The sequence below is a fragment of the Bubalus bubalis genome, chromosome 2, assembly GCF_019923935.1.
Source record: "Bubalus bubalis isolate 160015118507 breed Murrah chromosome 2, NDDB_SH_1, whole genome shotgun sequence".
Classification (NCBI taxonomy): domain Eukaryota; kingdom Metazoa; phylum Chordata; class Mammalia; order Artiodactyla; family Bovidae; genus Bubalus; species Bubalus bubalis.
In genome coordinates, this window is record NC_059158.1 from 66,566,601 (window position 1) to 66,582,268 (window position 15,668).

At 38.3% G+C, this 15,668-nt stretch overlaps 1 protein-coding gene across 3 annotated transcripts in view; it reads left to right on the top strand.

The window, feature by feature from the left end:
- PDE1A (phosphodiesterase 1A) overlaps positions 1 to 15,668 on the top strand; it is a 399,686-nt gene that overhangs the window by 341,965 nt on the left and 42,053 nt on the right. For all 3 annotated transcript variants that reach the window (XM_025273780.3, XM_025273761.3, XM_025273784.3), the window contains 3 exons: positions 7,152 to 7,233; positions 9,291 to 9,411; positions 10,466 to 10,611. In XM_025273780.3, coding sequence (XP_025129565.1) covers positions 7,152 to 7,233; positions 9,291 to 9,411; positions 10,466 to 10,611 — 349 coding nt within the window. The remainder of the gene's footprint in view (positions 1 to 7,151; positions 7,234 to 9,290; positions 9,412 to 10,465; positions 10,612 to 15,668) is intronic.

The following is a 15,668-nucleotide window of genomic DNA, read 5'->3' on the forward strand; positions in this document are numbered from 1 at the left end:
TCTTATTTTAAGAAATGGCACAGCCACCCCCAACCTTTAGCAACTACCACCCTGATCAGTAAGCAGCCATCAGTACTCAAAACTCTCCACTAGCAAAAAGATTACAATTCACTGAAGACTCAGATGATGGCTAAAATTTCTATCAATAAAGTATTTTTAAATTAAGCTATGTATATTGCTTTTTTAGGCATAATGTAAGTACACAATTATTAGACTACATTAGGCTACAGTATGATATAAACATAACTTTTATACACCCTAGGAAACAAAAAAACTCGTAGCTCACTTTATTACAATGCTTGCTTTGTGCTAGGAAACATAAAAACTCATATAGCTCACTTTATTACAGTGCTTGCTTTGTTTTGGTGGTCTGAAACCCAACCTAGAATATCTCCAAGGTACGTGTATTAGTTCTTTGTTATGCCTTTCAAATAAGAAATTCCAACAACCCCCAAGGGAATTGCTAAGACAGACATAAACTATCAGGCCTGAGCACATCGGGCTACTTGAGTTTCCAAGTTGATGGAACCACTTTCTCAACCTCTACCTACAGGCTCATCTCCAAGAAAAGATGCATTGATTCAGGGGCATAACTAAGTTGTTGGCTAAATAATTGAGTTTAGTGGTCTCTGTTCTCTATTCAGTCGCTAAGTCAAGTCCAACTCTTTGCAACCCCAGGGACTACAGCATGCCAGGCTTCCCTGTCCTCACTAGCTCCTAGAGTTTGATCAAATTCACATCCATTGAGTCTGTGATGCTATTTAACCATCTCATCCTCTTCTGCCCTCTTCTCCTCCAGCCCTTCATCCTTCCCAGCATGAGGGTCTTTTCCAATGAGTCAGCTCTTCACATCAGGTAGCCAAAATTTGGAGTTTCAGCATTAGTCCTTCCAATGAATATTTGGGACTGATTTCCTTTGGAAAGTTTGGTTTGATCTCCTTGCTGTCCAAGGGACTCTCAGGAGTTTTCTCCAGCACCATAACACAAAAGCATCAGTTCTTTGGTGCTCAGCCTTCTTTATGGTCCAATTCTACATCAGTACATGTCTACTAGAAAAACGATAACTTTGACTATATAGACCTTTGCCAGTAAAGTGATATCTCTGTTTTTTAAGATGCTGCTTAGGTTTGTGATAATTTTCTTTCCAAGGAGGAAGCATCTTTTAATTTCATGGCTCCAGTCACTGTTTGCAGTAATTTTGGAGCCCAAGAAAATAAAATCGGTCACTATTTCCACTTTTCCCCCTTCTATTTGCCATGAAGTGATGGGACCAGATGCTATGATCTTAGTTTTTTGAATGTTGAGTTTTAAGCCAGCTTTTTCACTCTCCTCTTTCACCCTTATCAGGAGGTTCTTTAATTCCTCTTCATTTTCTGCCATTAGGGTGGTATAATATGAATATCTGAGGTCATTGATATTTATCCCAGAAATCTTGATTCCAGCTTGTGATTCATTCAGCTTGGCATTTTGCATGATATGCTCTGCACACCTAGGGCTTCCCAGGTAGCACGGGGTAAAGAATCTGCCTGCCTGTCAGAAAGATCCCCTGGGGGAGGGCTTGGAAACCCACTCCAGTACTCCTGCTGGAAAATTCCATGGACAGAGGAATCTGGCAGGCTACAGTCCATAGCGTCACAAAAAGTCGGACATGACTGATCACTTACATATACACTCTGCATGTAAGTTAAATATACAAGGTGACAACATACAGCCTTGTTGTACTCCTTTCCCAATTTTGAGCCTCTCCATTGTTCCATGTCGAGTTCTAACTGTTGCTTCTTGGTCTACATACAGGTTTCTCAGAAAGCAAGTAAGGTGGACTCATATTCCCATCGCTTTAAGAATATTTCACAGTTGTGATCCACACAGTCAAAGACTTTAGTGTAGCCAATGAAGCAGAAGTAGATGTTTTTCTGGAATTCCCCTGCCTTCACCATGATCCGACGAATGTTGACAATTCGACCTCTAGTTCTTCTGCCTTTTCTAAACCCAGCTTGTACATCTGGAAGTTCTCAGTTCATGGACTGCAGAAGCCTAGCTTGAATGATTTTGCACATAACCTTGCTAGCATGTGAAACGAATGCGACTGTGCAGTAGTTTGAACATCCTTTAGCATTGCCCTTCTTTGGGACTGGAATGAAAATTGACTTTTTCCAGCCTTTTGGCCACTGCTGATATTTCCAAATTTGCTGATATAGTGAGTGCAACACTTTAACAGCATTATCTTTTAGGATTTTAATGGCCTAGGGACCTAAAATTTTGCATCAGTCACTTGTCTGATTCAATGCATCAGAATATACATGTATTCAGTAAGTTTTTTTATTTTTAAAAGTATTTTTTTGGCCTTCTATGGTTAGCATCCTCAAATAAAAGCACAACCTCCAGAAATATATAAATCAGTTGATTTATACAGTGTCTTTTGCTTTTGACCCTGGATTCACTTTAATGAAAAGTAAATGTTCCCTATTCAGGGACAGAATAAGAAAATTGTTGTTTGTCAAACTCATCTTCAGGGATCCTGATTCTCTCTTTACGTATCTTTCTCTTTCCCTTAGGAGTCTCCCTTGTCCTCTAGGGTTCCTGGTTCCCTCAGAGTCTGGCTGCAGGGCCCCCTACCAATCTTGTGCTTATGGCCTGTATTCACCCTAAAGAATAAATAACGCTTTGAAATATTTATAAATAAATAATTAACTCACCTTAGCATTCAATGTGCTTAGCAGTGGAAGTTTAATATTCTAAATCAATTGTGCAGTACAAGAAGCAAGTATAATATAAAATCTCCTACTTCATCTGTAGGAAGATCAACCCTGCATATGTCTGTCAAATGCCTAAGTCCCATATGAAAATTTTAGCATCCAGCATTTTATGAAATTTAGTTCATGGAAAATAAATCATCACAATGCTTTTTTAAGGCCCAAATGATCATTTTCAGGTCAAGGAATTTAAATGGTATAAATCTACATCTTTTAAAATATCACCAACACTGTAACTAATAAAAACAATTAATCATCTGTGTATATGTCAATTAGGAATTTACAGTATTACATTTCCCATGAAGCGTATAAGTAGCTTTATTTCTATTTTAATAATAGTAATGTCATTTTGGAGAAGGAAATGGCAACCCACTCCAGTGTTCTTGCCTGGAGAATCCCAGGGATGGGGAAGCCTGGTGGGCTGCTGTCTGTGGGGTCGCACAGAGTCAGACACGACTGAAGTGACTTAGCAGTAGCAATGTCATTTTATTTAAAAAGCTATTAATGATATTATTCTTTTACTTTATTCTCAACATGTTAAAATAAAATTCATAAGAGTCTTTCAATCAAGCCCTCATACAGATTGTCTTATTTCTATTTGTAGTCCCAAAGTCTCCCTTTCATTCAGGTTTGAAGCACAAGCCTCATCTTTAACTTATCCCAAGCCACCCCATGCTGCCTACAAATTAATGTTTCAGAAACAGAATTCCTGTTACGTTAATTCCATCTAGGAAATAGAAAGGGAAAGCCAATGCCCCAGTCCATTAGAAGTAAATTAAGTGCTAATCCTTTCTCTTGCAGTTTAACATCATCCAAGATATGCATCAGTTCAGTTCAGTTCAGTCGCTCAGTTGTGTCCGATTCTTTGCGACCCCATGAACCACAGCAGCCAGGCCTCCCTGTCCATCACCAACTCCCAGAGTTCACCCAAACTCGTGTCCATCGAGTCGGTGATGCCATCCAACCATCTCATCCTCTGTCGTCCCTTTCACCTCCTGCCCTCAATCTTTCCCAACATCAGAGTCTTTTCCAATGAGTCAGCTCTTCGCATCAGGTGGCCAAAATATTGGAGTTTCAAGATTCAGCATCAGTCCTTCCAATGAACACCCAGGACTGATCTCCTTTAGGATGGACTGATTGGATCTCCTTGCAGTCCAAGGGACTCTCAAGAGTCTTCTCCAACACCACAGTTCAAAACCATCAATTCTTTGGCTCTCAGCTTTCTTTATAGTCCAACTCTTGCATCCATACATGACCACTGGAAAAACCATAGCCTTGACTAGACAGACCTTTGTTGGCAAAGTAATGTCTCTGCTTTTGAATATGCTGTCTAGGTTGGTCATAACTTTCCTTCCAAGGAGTAACCGTCTTTTAATTTCATGGCTGCAATCACCATCTGCAATGATTTTGGAGCCCAGAAAAATAAAGTCTGACACTGTTTCCACTGTTTCCCCATCTATTTGCCATGAAGGGATGGGACCAGATGCCATGATCTTAGTTTTCTGAATGTTGAGCTTTAAGCCAACTTTTTCACTCTCCTCTTTCACTTTCATCAAGAGGCTTTTTAGTTCTTCTTCACTTTCTGCCATAAGAGTGGTGTCATCTGCATATCTGAGGTTATTGATATTTCTCCTAACAATCTTGATTCCAGCTTGTGCTTCTTCCAGCCCAGGGTTTCTCATGATGTACTCTGCATAGAAGTTAAATAAGCAGGGTGACAATATACAGTCTTGACGTACTCCTTTTCCTATTTGGAACCAGTCTGTTGTTCCATGTCCATTTCTAACTGTTGCTTCCTGACCTGCATATGCATCACACACCATACATACCTCTAATTTGCAGGTGCTTTTGCTATTATCAACTATGATTTTTGTTGTTGTTGTTCAGTTGCTGTGTCATGTCCAACTCGTTGTGACCCCATGGACTGCAGCACCCAGGTTCCCTTGCCCTCCAGTATCTTAATGAAGTTTCCTTAAATTCATGACCATTGAGTCAGTGATGCTATCTAACCATCTCTGATTTTTATTAGTTAATATTACTGACTACTGACTATATATTAGGTAGTGTCCTTAAACTTCATATAAATTATCTTAGACAACCTCAGGATAACTCTATTAGACGAAGTTTGCTGGGAGAGGTCACAGAAATTCTCTATTTTCTGTAAGTTGTGACATAGTGAAACATTCCTGTTTGTAGCTACTTGGCCTACTAATTCTTTGGTGACCATATCTAGATCTTCCCAAGCAAGTCTGATTTCAAACTTTCTGCCCCTCATAATCAGAGGCATGGTTCAGAGGAATTGCAGCAGAAAATATATCAGTAAAAACTTTAAAGCCACACATTGACATACTGTAAAGATCATGATGAAGAGATGTTAGAGAAAGCAGACAAAGGAAACTGAAGTTCTCAGACAGGTGTTGCCTTGTAACATGGGCTCTGCCACTAAATGTAGGCCACTCCCTTTTGTCCCCTGATCTTGGGACTAGATCATATGTCCTAACAGTGGTCTTATGGGGCTTCCCTGGTGGCTCAGATGATAAGGAATCCACCTGCAATGTCAGAGACCCAGGTTCAATCCTTGGGTCAGGAAGATCTCCTGGAGGAGGGCATGGCAACCTACTCCAGTATTCTTGACTGGAGAATTCCATCTGTCCTCTCCCCTTCAAGAGTATCCTCCACTTCAAGAGTATCCTCTCTCCTCTTTCAAATCTCCTTGAATGCAAAGAGCCAATGTTTGATAAACCTTATCATAATTAATGGCTTTTCAGGTGGTACTAGTTGTAAAGTATCCACCTGCCAATGCAGGAGACACAAGAAATGCAGGTTCTGTCCCTGGGTTGGGAAGATCTCCTGGAAGAGGAAATAGCAACCCACTCCAGTATTCTTGCCTGGAGAATGTCAAGGCCAGAGGAGCTTGGCAGGCTACTGTCCATGGGGTCATGAAGAGTCTGACATGACTAAGCAACTGAGCATGCGGTCATGCTATCATAGTAAAAAAGTTTTGCCCATAGTAGCCACCTTTAAATCTATTATCTCTTGTGATATTTAGCCCAAACAAAAATGGAGTTCTTCAATATTTGTGCTCAATTAATTTACAATTGATAAGATCACATAGTAAAAAATCATTGATATTTCAATTTTATCTGAAAGACTACATTAAAATAAGATTTATGCAAACAGTAGCTCAGTTCATAAAGAATCTGCCTGCAATGCAGGAGACCCCGGTTCAATTCCTGTGTCAGGAAGATGTGCTGGAGAGGAGATAGGCTACCCACTCCAGTATTCTGGGGCTTCCCTTGTGGCTCAGCTAGTAAAGAATCTGCCTGCAATGTAGGAGACTGGGTTCGATCCCTTGGTTTTGAAAATCCCCTGGAGAAGGGAGAGGCTACACACTACAGTATTCTGGCCTGGAGAATTCCATAGACTGTATAGTCCATGGGGTCACAAAGAGTCAGACACGACTGAGCAATTTTTACTCACATGCAAACAGAATGCAAGAATATTGAATATGTTCCTCATTACTTGCTGTGGTAGTTTTAGTAAAACTTGGTTTATAGGTAGAAAGATCTTTCAAAATGCTCATACACTTTAAAAAAAAAAGTGTTTATTTATTTGACTGTACTGGGTCTTAGTTGCAGCATATGAGTTCTTAGATGCGGTATTGGGATCCAGTTCCCTGAGCAGGAATCAAACACAGGCCCTCTGCTTTGGGCATGTGGTGCCTTAGCCACTAGACCACCAAGCTGCTGCTGTTTAGTTGCTTTAGTCACGCCCTACTCTGTGCGACCCTATGGACTGCAGCCTGCCAGGCTCCTCTGTCCATGGGATTCTCTAGGCAAGAGTACTAGAGTGGGTTTTCATGCCCCACTCCAGGGGATCTTCCTGACCCAGGGATTGAACCTGGGTCTCGCATATTGCAGGCGGATTCTTTACTGCTGAGCCAAGGAGGTCCCTCTTTAGTTTAAAAAGCAGTCCAATCATGAATTATTGATACTGAAGATCTGCTGATGTTATTTGGCATTGGGGGGAAAAAGCAGAAAATTCATGAGCTGGATTGTCAAATGGCAAATAACATACCAAGATGACTAGTTTATGGTGACTTTAGAAAATTCCAAAGAACAAAGGTTTATCTCTCTAGAATACCAATGCAGAGTCTCCAAGTGCTGAAAATGTTCATGTTATTTTACTTCTGCAATGTGTGCCTTATACAACACATCCCCCAAAGGACACCAACTCAGTAAAGTTATATGAACTTGAATAACAGCTTTTGGTTTTATAATAAATACACAAAGCCAATTAAGAAATAAAATATGCAACCTTTTAAGGCTTTTTATCTAAGCTGCTCTTATCTTAGTTTCTCCACACCAAGTCTGTACTAATGGGTGTTTCTTTCTGTAGGGAGATAAAGAAGCTGAATTAGGGCTTCCATTTTCCCCGCTTTGCGATCGGAAGTCAACGATGGTGGCCCAGTCCCAAATAGGTAATACTGACAACTGGTGGTCGTGGAGAGCGAGTGTGAGCCTGTTAGTTTTCAAATGGACACACAATGTTGTTCACTCATGAAAATCTACTCCATATGCATGATAGATTTAATCTTTAGACTGATCTATATGGGGGTGAATGGTAAGAATTTTGAAACGTTCTCACAAAATGAATCAACAGAGCAGGGTTGATAAATAATTATTATTCTCTTTGTAATCCTTTTATAAAATACAGAGCTTTCTTTTCTTTCTGTGCAAGAGACAGCATTTTTTGTTGTTTTGTTGCTGATTATTTTCTGTAATTTAATTCTTTATATATGGAATAATCCAATGAAAATATTAATGTATCCGTTCTGTTATCACTAAATTTGAATAATATGCCTAATGTACTAGCTCATAGTCTTTTGGGAAAAAAATTCTTAGGATATGAATATGTTAGGGAAACCAACAACAGGAAGTTTGTAAAATGATATTGCTCCCAACCTTATTTATTCTTTTCATTTGTGTTTATGTTGGGAACTTCAAATCCAGCCCATGATTAAAATGTATTATTGCTATTGTTAATATATTAAAATGGTATTCCCTGGGCTAGCACCTTCATTTCTGGCATATACGACCAATAAATGAAAGACTCACCGCCTTAGCGCTGTAGTTGGTCCTGCACCAGCTCCTCCAAAGTGGTGATCACCTGTCAGAAAGCTTCTTGCTCTCACCTTTCCCCCTTCCTACCCGAGTTCCAATAGCTGTTTTCCTAGCTGCCATCACACAGGTGCCTCTCATCCTTTACAAGGTGTGAACATGGCAGGTTAAGGGCCTCTGTGGTCAGACTGAGAAAAATCAAGTTTCTGAGGCTTGTTGCTGTACTGCAATTGCTGCCATGTTAGTAAAGGTGACTCATTCGACAGTCTCTAGATCCCAAGCATTTAAAACCATAGGCAAAACTTGAAAGAACACCCTGGTGGTCAATTAACATTGACTTAACTTGGAGTCATCAATTAAAACACAAAACTACTGAGGTTTTTTGAATTAAAAATGTACCTTAATATACACTATGGTGAATCCAGTTATTTGAAATGGGCATTACTTTATCCAAGTTTCTGATGAATAGGATATTTTTGAAATGTAGATATTTCCCAGGACACTGTCATTTAAAAAGCATCCCCACAGTGTTCTCTTATATTCAGATGATGGTCTCTTGCTCCCAGTTGTGTTTAAGGCAACAAACATTTGATTTCCAACACCACACTTCTCCTGGGCCCTCAGGTGTTGAATGTACACAGAGCTTGTCTTCTTCTCCACCTAAACACAGGTAGTAAATGCTCCCTAGAGGACCATGCCCCATTCTCTGTGTGTGTCCTTTTCTAGTTCGATGAGTACTTTAAATGGAAAAGTCTTTATGCAGTCCTGACAACTCAAAGTGGTGGGATTAATGCTGTCTCCCAGAGATGTTACTGTTCCCTGACAGATTCAACAGAATACACCCACGCTCTGTGAACTAACATTTTATATCCTGAGAATAATAAACAGCTATGTGAAATATTATCTCACTGGCAGAAAGCTCTGACTAATATAGTATGAGGAAAAAAAAAAAGTGGTTGCCTTTCTGTGGCTTGAAAAAACAGTTCAACTATTTAGTTTCTTTGGAGCTTGGATATTATTTCTTGTTAGTCAATAACAAAATTCAACAAACAAGTGAAGATTTTTTAGAAAGGAGAGTGATCCCTCTCATTAACATCGAAAAACAAATAGACTCTGGTTAGTCTGAAATTATTGTTAACAATAATATGAGGCTGAATATTAACAAGAAACTCAACATACTTGAGCTAGCAAGTTTAAATTGTATCCCATTCTCACTGCTTGAGAGAGGATTTTGTAGAGCAGTTAAACTCTCCTAAAGATTGTGTTATTGGATTAAAATTAATTGCAAGGGGTAAACTAAGCCAACATTGTAGTTGAAAGTTGCTATCAGGAGCATTAGAATCTGAATTATTATGATTTAGAATTTAAGAAATTATAACACTTGACTTTATTGATATTTATGTTTTTGCTTTTGTAGGTTTCATTGATTTCATAGTAGAACCAACATTTTCTCTTCTGACAGACTCAACAGAGAAAATTATTATTCCTCTTATAGAGGAAGACTCGAAAACCAAAACTCCTTCCTATGGAGCAAGCAGGTTTGATTGTTTTCTTTTTGTGTGTCTTTTCTCTTTTACTTATAATTATCTTTATTATTCCTTACATTAAGCAGGAAGTTCTTAGAAGAATTACTAGGTAGTATTGCCACCTAATGGCTCTATAATATATTGCATCTGCCTTTGAAATTAGGAACTTGATGTCCACTAGAAAAAATATCCAAGTTTAATAGGAGTATTACAGAATCATATTCAGTACTCAGGATAATAAATATTATTTGAATTTTTATTGATATGTATGAATTATATTCTGGATATATTAACATATCCAATCGTGGTAGGCAGTTGGGAGAGGGGAATTGTGTTGTGTTGCTAACAAATCAATCACAGCCCACTTGTATATCTAGAAAGATGCCTACTTCAAAGTTAGCCTTTTAGACGACATGAATACAATGGATCTGGATAATGTGTAATAGTAAAGTCCATTTATATACAATTTAAAACATTTCAATCTAGATTTTTTTAATTGATAAATGTGTTAAAAGATATTATTTAAAACGTCCAGTTGCAGAAAAATTATGCTAAATTCTTGCCCATATGAACACATAGCTGTTCCTAATAACATACCAACAGGGTCCTTAAGTGTTGCCCTAGTGAAGAAACAGAGGGAATGTTCTACCTGAGAAAGAGCCGGGTTAGCCTGGTGATTAAATGATGGAAGGAGGGGCAGGGATGGTTATCTGACTTTGAGCTCCAGAATGCTGGTATCTCTTTTGTGATGTTCACCAGTGGACTCACCACTAAGTCAGCTTGTCTCAAGATTCTGCTCCTCTCTTTAGGCCTCACCCACTGCCATCCCCACCCCATAACACATGCTATGGGATTATGACCTGCTGCTCTGGCCCTGTCCACGCGGGGAGGAAGGTGAGCAGCACTGGGCCTGAGCTGCTGCCTTCCTGCTTCTCCAGCTGGTTTTGTAAAGTGTTTCAGGCTTTGCTTCCTTGTCCCATATTCTGCCCTTGGCATTTTCTGGTTTCTTTGGTGTTACTATTAGCTCAATAACCTATATGTTATCTCACGTTGCTGATTCCTTTAGACGATCAAATATGAAAGGCACCACCAATGATGGAACCTACTCCCCCGACTACTCCCTTGCCAGTGTGGACCTGAAGAGCTTCAAAAACAGCCTGGTGGACATCATCCAGCAGAACAAAGAGAGGTGGAAAGAGTTAGCTGCTCAAGGTACAGTTTATGAGGCCTTCTTGCCATCCCTCCCTGTCCTAATGCCTCCTCTGAGATGCTGGATTGGGTTTCTCCCTAGATTTCCTCTTTTACAAAATATGCAGGCTCTTAGAGGTATTTATAATTTGGCTATTCATAAGAAAATTGATTATCCATAAGACTTTGACTATTCATAAGAAAATTGGTTTGTCTGTTAAATAAAAAGAAATTCTGCTCTGTGTGTGCCATGTAGGCTGTAGAGATATTGACGTGAGTGAGAGTAAAGTGGATGTGAAGGAAGGCTGGGACAATGAAAGAGTGATAAAGTTTTACATGGCATAGCATCCTCCTGTTCATTTCTAGAGGTGCTTTTAATCCTGTGTTTCAGGCTTTCCAAATAGATTTTGTGTTGCACTAGGAAAGCAAGACTTTGTGTCAGAGATTTTTTTTTTTTTTTTTCAGTTTTACTAAGTTATTTCTTTGGCTGACAATTTCACTCATGAGTTGGAAAGGTCATTTGTAATCTGCTACTGAAGAAATATGTCCCTGGCATATCATAGGTGCTTTAAAGTTATTTATTGAATGTGTTTTTGAATCAAAGAATGAATAAATAAACTTCGCTTTGAGTCTATTTATTCAGAAAGCAAAACAAATGAACATATTCTCAGAAATAGAAAGAAGACAGGAGGGAAACAAGATTTCTGAAACACCTCCTATGTACCAGGCATTTTACATGTATTATCCTATTTCCTTTTACAACTGTCTTTTGAAGTGGAAAATATTATGCTCATTTTACAGTCTGGAGATAGAAGATCATACAGCTTCTAAGCGCTAGAGTCAAAACTGATTCTCTACCCAAGGTTTTTCCCACTGCATGCTATTATACTGTCCCGTATCTTTCAAGAAAGTATGAAATATTTGAGTTGAATATGAGTTGAAATAATGAGTTGAAATATTTATATTCAACAAATCCAAGAATCCAATTGACCAAAATGCACTCTTCTCTAAGAAAGTTTTAACTAAAATAAGCAACAGTGAACCCCAAACATCAATCCATCACTTAGAATCTATTTGTAATAAAGGAAGCTCTGTGTCAGAATTGGATTAAGTACTACAATTGCTCTCTTTCTAATAAACTTTATTGTGTTGCACACAGAGGTAAATTTTAGATTTGCATGAAGTTCTCAACTTACATTTCTGAAATTGAGTAATAATAACTCAGTCCTGCAGGTATAAAATGTAGAACCAAGATTTGAACATAGGAAGTCTGGCTTTAAGCAAATTAAAATCATAGAGCATTTTAATAATATAATTTCCAAGGGTACTTATGTAGAGCATTCGTTTGAATGAAGAAACTTACGTTAAATTTTATTTATAAAATTACATACTTGGTTTCTATTTCCAATGCAATGGTAAACTAGATAAACTTAAAGAAATATGGTGAAAAACAACTAGCAATGCTGGATGAAATATTGCTGAAAAGAAATTGGCACCCGTGGTGAAAGTGAAAGTGTTAGCTGTATCTGACTCTGCGAACCCATGGACTGTAGCCCACCAGGCTCCTCTGTCTGTGGAATTCTCCAGGCAAGAGTACTGGAGTGGGTAGCCATTTCCTTCTCCAGGGGATCTTCCTGACTCAGAAATCGAACCCAGGTCTCCAGCACTGCAGGCAGATGCCTTACCATCTGAGCCACCAGGGAAGCCCTGGCACCCATAGGACCTGTTCAAATAAAGATAAAACAGAAATTCAGAGAAATAAAGAGACTCTGGAGCCAGGATCTCTCCTGAGGGCATCTGTTTGCTGAAGCCATGGGTTTGCAGACTGAGTTTACTACCACATTGGGTTTATGCCAGAAGTGCAAATTTGGTTTTACATTTAAAAATTCTATTACTGCACTCATCATATTAATGATAAAAGGAGAAACATATAAGACCTCAAGAGACGCAGAAAGAACATTCAAGAAAATTCAGTATCCATCCACTTTTTAAATTCAGAGGAACATTCCTAATCTACTATTTTTGTTTTCCCACTTGTGTGGCCTTCATTCTTACTGCTTGAGGTTTCTTTTTTATCCCAATATATTTCTTTATGGTTTGAAATATTTGTACTCTATTCCTATTATTTTCATAATTAATTAGAAAATGTTAAGTCTAATAATAATAGTAATCAATAATCAATAATAAATAACAGAAAAGTTAACCAGTAAGTTTACCTTTCCACCAAACAACAGAAAAACCTTAAAACAATTTTTAACTGATATTTTATTTTTAAAAGTTTTAGAAATAGACTTTATATTTAGTAATTAAAATTTAAAACATCTTGAAATTCAAGAGGACAACGTCTTTTCAACATTGTTTTGAAAAATCAAGCTCGTGCAGGAAGACCCCTCCAAGGTTCTTCCTCTGCCAGCCAGATACGTTCCTCAGATAACCATAGGAGAGCTATATCAGACCTTCCAGGTCTATTTGATTGCTGGGAATTTTTTTTGTTAAATCCTGATGGTCTAGCAGTTACTCCAAACTTGGACCACAATCTCAAGCTTGCAAAGCTGTGGGGTTTCCAGATTTGCTCTAAACTAAATCCTCCACTTTATATTGGAGAAACTGTTTTTTTTTTTTTTTTTTTCCCTGTCTTATCCCAACACAAATTGCGTCTACCTGTGGCAGCAAAGCTGGTTTCCATTCTCAAGCTGGTGTTGGCGGGGGAGGTTGAGAGCAGCTCCAGGCAAGAAGGTCCAGATTCCTGCCGTTTGTACCAGAATCTCCAGGAATTTTTCAAGAATAAATGCTTCTCAAAGTGTCGTGTTGCCTTGATTGATTTCCAGTGTGATGGAATAATTGTTTTTGTTCATGTTTTCCAATGCTGTGCTTCTTTTCTGTGCAGGCCAACTGAAGTCCTCTCTCTCCACATGGGTTTTGGGAAAATTAAATAAGTTGATTTATATAATTTTCTTACAGGTACCTGAAATAGTAGCCATTACATGAATTGGCTTTTATTATTGTAATTATTCCTTACTGTGCTTCTGCTATGTGTTCTAGGAACTAGGAGTACAGTAAAAAACAAACAAAACAAAACAAAAAAACTAGAAACACTTACCTTCATGAAAGAATTCAAGTTAGGAGCAAGATTACAATTTTAAATAAGGTGCATAGGAAAGATTTTACTGAGAAGGTAATAATGTCAAAATACATGAAGGAGGTTAGAAAGACCCATGAGGAGGTCTGGTGTAAGGGGTTGGGAAATAAGTTTTCAGACAGAGGAAATGACCAGCACTGGGAGGTGGAGCTTGGCTGACATGCAAGAAATAACAGGAGGCGAATGAAACAGGGAAATTAGGCAAGTGGGAATAATGTAGGCATGTGGTAGGTGGGTAACGTGACGCTGCATCATTGGTTTGGGTCCGAGAAAGGAAACCCAATATATTTTAAAGAAGAAAACTAAAATGATACGAACTGAAATTTTAAAAGGATTGCTCTGACTACAGAATGGAAACTATTATGTTTGTTAAGTAAAAATGAGAGTGGTGAGAAGGAGGCAAGAAGCTGCTGTTCACGACCCAGAACAAAGATGTGGGCTCGTTACGGGTAATAGCGGTGGAGGGACAATGTTTAAACTGTGGCCACCTGATCCAGTAGGCATGAGTGGGGAGGGGCAGCACAGAGATTGGATTCTGGGTATATTCTGAAAGTAGAACTGGGAGAATTTGTTAATAGGTTAGATGTGCCATCTGAAATCCAGAGAAGAGTCGAGAATAATGCCAGTTTTCGGTTTTCTTAAATGTTAACCATGTATGAGTAAATTTCTATAATCATTTTGCAGAACACTTTGGCATTCTCTAGCAAAGCTGAGGAGGCAATGCTATATTTCCCCCAAATCTCACTTGTATGTTTTTACCTTAGAGAGACTTTTGCTCATGTGCATCAGAAGACATAAAACATTCATGGCAGCATTGTTCATGAGTGCAAAAAACCTAAAAACAGTGGCAAAACGGATTCATAAACTGTGATTCTTATTCATGTTCACACAGCTGTTAATATAAACCTTCATTGTGAATATTAACAGGGATGAAAGACACAAATAATATTAAGCAAAATATGCAGCTGCTGTGTAATATAGCAAGACACCATTTATAGAAAGTTTAAAAAACTGAAAACTGAATAATAGATTTTAGAATACACACTAAACAATGATAGGGGAAAATATTCATCATTGTTCTAGGGAAAGGATGGAGAATTTATTTAGGAGTTAGTAATATTTTATTTCTTTAGTTGAGTTCTAAATGAACACCGATGTTCATTTGATGATTATGGTTATGCCTAACATACATGCTTTATATATGTAATATAATCCATTTTTATGAATAGAATATTTCATAATAAAAGATTTTTAAATGTGACCTGCTGCAAAAACACAGCAACCAAAACAGATATCTGTTTTGAAGTCAGTGTGTATCAGATACTGCCATTATAATTTCCCATTGCCATCATCTCTAGTCTAAAATATACTGAAGATGAAGGTTTCCTTATTATAATTACATTAAGATGAAAATAAGCAGGTTATATGATGCTGAGAACTTTGGAATATTAATTAAACATCAGGGTTCTGAGAAAATGTTTAATCGTTATGCTACCTCTGGACTTCCCTGGTGGCTCAAACGGTAAAAGTGTCTGCCTACAATGCGAGAGACCCAGGTTAAATCCCTGGGTCAGGAAGATCCCCCTTGAGAAGGAAATGGCAACCCATTCCGGAACTCTTGCCTGGCAAATCCCATGGACGGATGGAGGAGACTGGTAGGCTACAGTCCATGGGGTTGCAAAGAGTCGGACATGAGAGAGACTTCACTTTCACTTTCATGCTACCTCTGAAACTATATTTCATACTTATCTCAAAAACATCCCACTAATCCTAGAGCCGTGGGTGGTATGGATGACTAGGTTCCATGGTAGGTAGCTCCTGGGTCATCAATAAAACACTTTTAAAAATAATAATTTCATTCAATAAGTCTTCAATTCAGGATCTGAGAATGTCTGTTAAAGAATGTTGTATGAAAATTCATTCCTTTTTTAAAGCTATTTTA